The following is a 9,008-nucleotide window of genomic DNA, read 5'->3' as shown; positions in this document are numbered from 1 at the left end:
AGGGAAAGGGTGATGGCAGAGATTTCTTCTTTGTGTGGGCAGAAGTGATCAGCGGCTCCGCTGCCTTGTGCTCCATTCCTTGCTTGCTGACAGCACCCTGCCACGTGGTGTCAGCTACACAGGCAGGGCCGGGAGCTGTGGTGTGCCTGAGCACAGCCTCTCCTGCCTGCAAGAGGCAGGAGCTGGACACACAGCCATGGTCCCACACAGGGCTCTGGGAATGGATTTGCTGGTTTCCAGCAAACCTGGGAAGAGGTGGAGAAATGATCCATTTCTGGTGGGGAGCCCCCATTCAAAGAACTGCTGTTAGGATTTTTCTCTCAATATCTCATGGCTCGCTCTGATGAGGCAAGGGACAAAAGCCTGGTTTTGTGTCCCACTTGGTATTAACTCAGGGAATGATTTTAGGGCTGTGGGGCTCAGCACTTCTGTTCTAGGACTCAAACTGCTGTGATGCTTCCTCCCTGCAGCCTCCACTCCAACTCTCCGCTGGATGTGAGCATCAAGGGCCAGATGATCCGAGACCTCCTGAACCTTGCCGGCTTCGTTCTGCCCAGCGTGGGCACCATGGCCTCAAGGCCCCAGACGAGAAGTAGCTCTACCTGCAGGTCAGCCCCCTTTTCTGTCATAGCAGCAGGGCAAGGTAGGCTTTTGTCTTGGGGGTTTTCATCTGGGGACTGCTTGCAGCCCAGCAAATGTTGGTTTCTGTGCTGTTGAGAGCCTGTGCTTGCTGGTCCTTCAGCTATGGGTCTGAGGGACTTGCATCATTGCCTAGGTATCTGGTTCCTGCAGTCTCTTCAAGGCAGAAGGATTTATGCCCTCTCTGCAAGTCCATAGTTGGAAGTGAGGCAAGCATAATTTGTGCTTGCTCTGCAGTTGGTCAAGTTGTGCTCTTTCCTCCTTCCCCCTGCCAGGACTAACGTGATGGAGCTGCACTGCCTCTCCGTTTGCTTGGTGGGCTGGCTGGTTGTGTTGGGGCTGGATCTGCTTACCCTCTGTCCCTGGGCTGACATGCTGCTGCCTTGAGCAAGAGGAGCACCTGTTATTTTGCACAGACTGGAGTGATCTGTTCCTTAGGCAGGACTGTAGGTGTCAGAGGCTGTAGCCCTATGGGTAGGGGTGTGCACAGTCTTACCTTGCAGCTAACATGATTGTTTCTTGCATAAGGCTAATTCCTGGGCATGTGTCCACACAGGACCCTGCTCCTTCTATGTTTCACCACAGCCTGGCTGTGTTGTACTAGTTTCAGACCTGGTGGTGGGGGTGAAACCAGTCCTGTTCCCTGCAGTAGATGGGCTGCTGGCTGTGTGTCGCTGAAGGAGCAGCTTGCTGGGATGAGCACTATGTATGGGCACGCTGAAAGATGGAACTCTTGCCCTCCATCTGCCCTGTGCCTTCTGTGAAGGCAGAAGCTTGGAGCACGGGCCTGTTCCAGCTGCAGAGCTCTCGACGCTTTGACCACACGCTCATTTCCAGCTTGTGACAGAGGTGCTGAAGGGCAGGTGTCCTCGGAGGGACCTGCAGAGGATTAAGCAGATCCTTAACAAGGTTCAAATGATGCATTACCAGAGTTTCTGCATCCAGGGGGAAGCTTGCTTAACCATATCTCTTGCCCTGGGAAGGATACGAAGGGCTGTTTTGCATATGGGCATAATTTCAGTATGTTCTCCGAGCACAGCCTCGAGGCTCTGTTCTCCCTGTTTGGATCTGCACACAGCTAATTATTTTTGCAGCAGCAGGACAAATTAGCTGTGTTGATATGAGGGTTAAAAGGTGTTGGACAACTATTTCCCAGACTCTGGCATCTCCAAATGGTTCAGTTTGGTGGACAGAATAGTTTAGATGGTTGCTGGTCAGATCATACAAAAGGCCAGGATTTCCCATGGCACATGGAGCTGAATTTGGGTCTTGAGAGTTCTTGGATGTTGCAGGAGGAAGTTTCTATCTAAGAGAACTCTCCTTCCTTGCACAGTACCAATACCAAGTACTCGTACCCCCAGCCCTGTGGTTACACTTAGGAAGCCGCTTTCCAAGCGGGATGTAAACATGAGGTCCCACCAGGCTTCAAGCGCTGTGAATTGGGTCATGGTGTGTCTTTGGCCCTCTTGGATCCTATGTGGATGTGAGGTGATGGTTCCCCTCTTGGATGAAGAAATGCTGAAATGCCTTAGTGAGGGGCTGGCAGGGCCCTCCTGGTTCCCCTGCCCACATCTTACCTGAGTCCTGTGCTGACGCACAAGGCTGTGGGTGCATCACTGATCTTGGAACAAGAGAAATCTTTGGAGAAAGCGTTCTTTCCTCCACAGCACGTTCCTGAGGGTACCACCACTCTCACAGAAGTTTCTGGGAGCAGCTCTGCCATGACAGGACTTTGTCTTCTCCACTTAAATGCTCTACTCCCTCTTCTTCTGTCCTTAGTCTGGGAAGTGCTTTGAAGGAGAAGCCCAAGCCAGCTTCTGAGCATTTCATAGCAGAGAAGATGAAGAAGGCCTATTACTTGACGCAGAAGATACCTGACCAGGTATGACACTATCTCCCTGATACTTGTGCCAAGCCAGTGTCCCAACCAGTCCTACATGTCTATCCTGTGTCTCTCTCCAGATTGTGCCCCTCTACAGGAACAGCCAGATGATGGGGAGCACTTGGGCTCCTGTGGGTTACAAGACAGCTGATCAGAAATAAATCTGGTTTGCTTAAGCCACTGCTGCACTGTCTCGTCTTTACATTAAAACAGGCATGTGCTGAGGGGCACATTACCCACCAGTTCCCAAACAGGGTTTGAGCACTGCCTGTTCCTCCTCACGTCTCTGCACAGCTCTCAGCATTGGCCTGCTGACCCCGTGCAGGTTAGCAAGGATGCTTGTCTTGTGTGTCATGTGGCAGTGTCTGTAAGACAGGTTAGGCTGCAGAATTGGGGATCTCCTCAGCTCTGTGCAGCGTTGATGTCACCACTAAGCCTAGACTTCTTCATTTTCCATGTGGCCTGTGTCCCAGAGATCTCAGACAGATGGAGACCTCTGCCTGAGAGACTTTGAGGAGTGGGGATGTGGGAGGGGGGACCAACAAAATGTAGCTCACTTCTCCCTGACCCTGGGTTAATCTCATCTGCAGGATTTTTATTCTTCTGTCTTGGACATCCTGACTCCAGATGATGTTCGCATCCTGGTGGAGACAGAGGATGAGTATTCGCGGCGGGGGCAGTTTGAGCGGGTGTTCCCCACCCACATCTCCATGCGGTACCTGCGCTTCTTTGAGCAGCCTCGGTACTTCAACATCCTGGTGACCCAGTGGGAGCTCAAGTACTACTTGAATAAACACAAAGGTAAGGGCCATTCTAGCGCCTGGCACTAAAGTCACTTAAGCCAGGCAGGCTGCCTCACAGTGGTTTTGGGAGACTTCTGAGCTATGCGTGTTGAGGGGGAGCTGCCTGCCTACACACTAGCCATAGGAAAGGTGTTACCCTCCAGGACTGCTTCAGATATAATGAAAAGCTTATTCTAAGTTGACCAGAGGTGCTGACTACTCTGGTAAACACAGCACCAACACTTCTATGTGTCCTGGGGCTGAAACAGGCCTGGATTCTTCCTTCAACCTGTAGCTCTGGCCTCTTACTGCATTCCTCTGCCCTCTTTTGAGGGGAAAACAGCTGGAGTCACTGGGCTTTGCTCCTTACAAGTGATCTGTGAAGTGAAGGAAAAATTTGGCCTATTCCCTGGTCTCCTGCTGCTTTCCAATTTATGAAAAACTGTCACTGTGCACACCAGGGTTTTTTTTTCCTAAACACTAGAAATGTAGCTATCATTTCCACCTTTCCAGGACACTATTCTGTATTTTAATAAAAAACATCCTTTATTGAGGCTTAGCTGGGCTGGGCCAATTCCTTCTCACCCGGGGCTGTCTCTATCAGGGTGGCGCTAGAGGCTATTGAGGAGAGAGGACCAGTGAGGTCTAGTGTGAAGGGTTAGAGAACATAAAAAGAATGAAAATGTGGCTCAGGGCTCTCCATCCAACATCTGATCTAGTTGGAGAGGCTTCTGCAGGAGCTGGCCCCTCCACTGAGGTGACCGTGTGTGCTCTCCTAGCCTGGCTGTCATGCAGAGAAAAAAAAAACAAAAAAAGCTTTTGTCACTTTTCACTGGTGTTAAAGCAAATATCACAGGGGTCAGTAACAGTCTTTCACAGAGACAGTAACCTCATAGCCCTCTCCAGCTGCGCTGTCAGCATGTGTCATCCTTTGCCTTGCTAATACCTTTGCTGGATGCTCTCCTGTCAGCTGGAGGAAAGATCCTGTCATCGTCTGCACTGAAGCGCTGCCCTGAACTTTGCCACTCAGACTGGGGTCATGGTTCAGTGCTCCAGCTTCCCCAGAGCAGCCAGGCAAGCAGATTAGCTCTACCCCATCCTTGCTCTTCACCTCTGAGCAAGACCCAACCTCATGCTGGCTCCTTCCCATTCACATATGTCCTATGTAGCCCTCCTCTCTTTCTGGATAGCAAGTGCAAAGCCTGGGCTGGTGCACAGAGCTGGGCAGGGCTGCCGAGCTGCCCTGCTTCTCTCAGTCCTCAACAGATGGGTTTTTTTTTTCCCAGGGTCCTGGGGCTTGCTGAAAGGTCACTGAGGAACAGAGTTTGGGCAGCAAGGATTCCTCCTATAGCCAGGGCTGGTATCGTATAGCAAACCACAGTAACCCCAGCTGGACAGCATCGATTTCCTGGCTATTGCTCTGCTGGTTCTTAAATCTCAAGGCAACTTAGCTCCAAGGCTCTTAAAAAAGAAAACAGAAAGGGAGCAGTCCTGGATTTCTCCATATTTCTGGGTTAGCAAAACGCAGGGAGCTTGGCTGTAGTGGGGAGAGGTAGCAGGATGCCTTGGAGGAAGTGGAGCCTGTTCAGTGCAGTTGGACACATGGGTCTGCTTCAAAGTGAGCTCTCTGTGCTCTGGAGCAGCAGCATGTCTTGTGTTCAGCTGGAGGAACGGTCCCTTCCAGTCACGCCACTGGTGAGCTCAGTCTGTGCCAGCCTCGCCCTTTGCCAGGCATGGAGACCAGGTCGCAGCCCATGCTGAGCTCTGGATGGATCCACGCAGGGAGGAGATGATGGACTGGGATGCTGCAGCTGCTCGGTGCTGTGTAAGGACGAGTTTGCCTGAGCTGCCCTCCTCTGGGAAAGGGGCCCGGTGACAGCAAAGCTGCTCTACATTTGCACTGCAGGAACTTTCACTGGTGCAGCCCAAATCAGGTGCTGCCGTTGGCAGGCACCAAGCTCAGGGGGACAGCCAGTCTGGTCTAATTTGGCAAATCCTGTGTTGCCCCAGTTTCCCTGCTTAGCTGAGCCTGCTGCACGGTGTGCCTGGCTCCCTGGGAGGAAGGCAGGCGCTGCGGCAGCCCACGTGCCGGTGCTTGCTGGTGTTTGCTTGTACAAAGGGTGAACACCCTTGGTTTACCCCGTGTTTGCTGGGGCTCAGGCACATGTTCACGATCGCGGAGCGTGTACTCTGCGGTCAGTTGACTCTGTATTTGTGTACCCCAAGCTGGGAAAGCTTAACTCTCTGCAAACTGGGTCGTTCATTCTTCACTTCCTGGTTTTTTTCTGTCACTTCCCAGGTCTGGAGCTGCTGAAGAAATGGTGTGTCAAAGGGTACCACACTGGAGCAGGCACGGATTTGGCCCAGATGGTGCGTATGGCTGTGGATAAGCTAGGGAGAGGTGGTTATTTGCCTGGGCAGAGTTAGGCAGAGACCCTGCTTGTTCTGCTTCCTGTGGTTCCTGTCCTACCTCTTTGCCCTCTTCTTCCCTCTCTGCCAAGGCCTCCAGGAGGCTGGAAAAAACCACACTTATCTATCTCCCACCAACATGAAGCCCACACAGTATACCAGATCTGCAAGTACTTTGCATCTGAATATCCTTGGGTGCACTGGGCACAATCCTACGTATTTAGGACCTGGCTTGCCCTTCATTCCCCTCTTCGAGGGAGCCATCTCCGTCTGTCACTCCTGTGCCTCACAGCAGGCTCATCCAGTGAAAAAAACCCACTCTTTTGACCATGAGATGCTCTGCTCCCACTTACAGCAGAAGGATTCATTAAGCAGAGAGCAAAGACTGCTCTGTTTGCTATTCTGGGAACAGTCTGGTGGCGGTGACGACGTGCAGCAGCATGAGGCGGTTCAAACTGAAGCTCACTAGGGCAGCCTACGGCAGAGCCCAGCAGGCTTGAGGGATTTTTGCCACGACTTAAATAGCCATTTGGTTGTCTTTTTCTCCTTCTGCAGTGGTCGTTGCCAAAGTCTTTCTTCCTCCAGCAGAGCAGCGTTCAATCAAACAGCTTTGCCAAACTGGAACTGGGCAGACTGGGGTGAGTTTTCTTGGGCTGTGAACATGCATGATGTTCACAGCCTGGCTTTAGGACTGGTGTCCTGAGAGAGAACTGGCAGCAGGGAAAACAGCTTTGTTTAAGGGGAGAGGAACAGGTTGGCTTTGCCGGCTCTGAAACCGGCCTCTGCTCTCTGGAGAGCCAACTGATGGGGCTGGCATGATGTCTGTGACTAAGCACGTCTCCTGGGCACTGTATGCCCAGCTCAGATGGGAGTGAGGCCCAGAACAGCCAGACTGAGTGATACTTGGGGTTGTCATGGTCAGGACATGCTGACAAGATGTTCCCCACAGGGACACACACCACTTCTGTAGGCTCTGATGTGGCCAGCAGTGAGCAGAGGCTCTCAACCGCAGCATGGGGCTGGGGGAAGCAGCGAGGCCTCCAGGACTGCTGCACTCTGCCAGCTTCCCCAAGCAAAGCTGGTCTGCAAAATGGCTGCTGCTGGCCCCAGCAGCCTCCTGCAGTGAGGTGGAGGACTGGGGTTCATCTGGGTGAGCCAAAGTGGAGGGTAAGCACACCCCTGGTCTCTGGTGTTAAGGGAATGAGCATCCCTGCTTCAGTGCCCAGCGTGAAAGAGCATCCCTGCTTCAGTGCCCAGGCCAGGATGGAGTTAGGTTTACGGGCACCTGGGGAGTTCAAGCTGTGACCCTGCAGTCCCATCACTGTCTTGGGTGTCTGGTGCTGCCCAGGGTGGTGGGTGGAGCAGATGAGCCTGGCAGCCCTGTCTCTAGCCTGTGTAGCAGCATAGGCTCTCCTTTCTCCTGCAGCGCGCTCCTCCCTTCAGCCGGTGCAGACCTCACAAGATGCCTGGAGCCCAGCCCTACTCAGAGCTTACCTCTCCACAAGTGCACTGGTGGAGCTGACCAGAAGCCTGCTGGCTGCCTCTCAGACACCGCCCTGGTGGTGTGACCAGGCAGCCATGTCCCTCCTCGGGGACACCTCAACCTACCTCAGAGGAAGAGACAGGAGCTGGCTCCAGAGAGCAAGGACCATGGGAGCCCCCTGTGCTGCACACTTGTGGGGCTGTTTTCAGAGGGGTGTTTTACTGGTCAAAGTTTAGAGCTGTGTGACTTCTAAAACAAATGGCAGAGCCTGGGGAAGTGAGGTTTGTCCTGGGCTACTCTTAAGCAGGACGTGGTGGTTATGGTTTCTTTGCTGCGTGGGAGCTGGCTGAGCTTGGAGTCATCCTGGCCTTCCTGTCTCCAACCAGCACAGGCTGAGCCTTTGCTCCCCTGTCTCTGCACTTGTGCTGGGCTGCTGGGAGCCGGGTCTGCCCCTGCCCCACTGCAGCCTGGCCCCTAGAGAAATGTCCCCAGCCACCACCCTGCTCCTCTGGAAGGAGCAGGGCTTGGGACTTTCAACTGACCTATTTCATCCCCTCTGAACACCTGTGCCAGCATCCTGTCCTCCCTCAGCCTTGGGGCCTGGGGGAAGCCTGGGGCTTGCACATCCTGCTCGAGTACCAGGAAGGCTCTGGTGTGTCCTGGGAACGGTTGGGCTGCTGGGGAGGGAGCATCCTCTCAAGGCTGTCGGCTCTCCTGGGTGACCTGCAGCTTGTGTGCGGGGACTGCAGGCTGGTGCTCTGCTCTCTATTTTCTCTTAATTTCTGAAGGATTTATATTAAAGTTTAATGCTTGGCTACTCTCCTGGCCTCTATCTGCCTACGTTGCCCTGGCCCGTTTGGGTCCATGGGGCAGCTTAGCTCTCCTTGCACACTGCTGGACTCCAGTGCAGGTAGGGTTTGTACCATCACCCCGCTGTTCCTCTATCCTTCCTAGAGCTGGGGGTTGTTCCTGCTGCCCCATGGCAGGTAAGTGTGCCCTCCTGCATGGGGGAACAGCTTTCAGCATAGCTACAAGGGGCTGGGGTCTGCCTTATGTCCTGGGCTGTCTCCTGCAGAACATTAACCAAGGAGGGGAGAGAAGCCCAGCCTTGCAGCAGAGGAAGGAAGGGTTGGGTTCCCCAAAGCTGGCACTGGGATGCTGGGTACTTGGGCGGGTTGCTTGGGGCCAGGGGAGGTGCTGAGCCCTACGTGTGGGCCCTGAGGCATGTAGAAAGCCCTTCCCTCCCCTCTTCCTGCAGCCCCCCCACTGCCCCAAGCTGGGCCCTATTTTTCTGGTCTCCTTGGTGACAATCTCATCGCTCCTCGGCTTCTCTCCAACACCTGAAAATAGCTACCGAAAGTGGAGATCCCTGCTCCCTTCCCTGCTGCCAGCACCCGGTGGTGCCCAGGCTGAAGCCAGGCTGCCTGGCTCTGCGCAGGTGTAAGGGCCTGGCCCCATCCCACCCCTGCACCACTGTGGGGCGAGGGCCACCTGGGAGCTGGGTGGCTGCACTGTTCTTCTGTCACCCTGGCCCTTATTTACATTTACACCCTCGTCCCTCCTCTTCCTCCCTGTCTTGGAGTAGCACCAGGGGACAGGGGCTTTGTTCCTTGCACCCGGGGGTCAGCTGCCACCCAGGAGTCAGCTGGAGCCACTTTGTCCCCTTGGCCTGGCAGCCACCGGCCTGCTCGCCCACGGCTTCTCCCGGGGCTGGCTCGGCATCCGGCCAAGGGGTTATTTGAACCTTCTTGAAATAGTAATGGAGCGGGGAGCGGGCAGGAGAGGACAGCCCCGCGGGTAAGGAAGGAGGAAC

The 9,008-nt window shown here is 54.2% G+C and overlaps 1 protein-coding gene across 1 annotated transcript in view; it reads left to right on the top strand.

Moving 5' to 3' along the window:
* The window catches only part of TTLL4 (tubulin tyrosine ligase-like family, member 4), an 18,713-nt gene extending 11,433 nt beyond the window's left edge, over positions 1–7,280 (top strand). Inside the window, exons 13-18 of the mRNA XM_010181601.1 lie at positions 471–608; positions 2,419–2,521; positions 3,112–3,322; positions 5,603–5,673; positions 6,268–6,350; positions 7,139–7,280. Coding sequence (XP_010179903.1) covers positions 471–608; positions 2,419–2,521; positions 3,112–3,322; positions 5,603–5,673; positions 6,268–6,350; positions 7,139–7,280 — 748 coding nt within the window. The remainder of the gene's footprint in view (positions 1–470; positions 609–2,418; positions 2,522–3,111; positions 3,323–5,602; positions 5,674–6,267; positions 6,351–7,138) is intronic.
* Positions 7,281–9,008: the final 1,728 nt, after the last annotated feature.

Source organism: Mesitornis unicolor, unplaced genomic scaffold (genome assembly GCF_000695765.1).
Source record: "Mesitornis unicolor isolate BGI_N332 unplaced genomic scaffold, ASM69576v1 scaffold34633, whole genome shotgun sequence".
Taxonomy (NCBI): Eukaryota; Metazoa; Chordata; class Aves; order Mesitornithiformes; family Mesitornithidae; genus Mesitornis; species Mesitornis unicolor.
The sequence above is the reverse complement of the archived record's forward strand: the minus strand, read 5'-3'. Positions and strand labels throughout refer to the sequence as shown.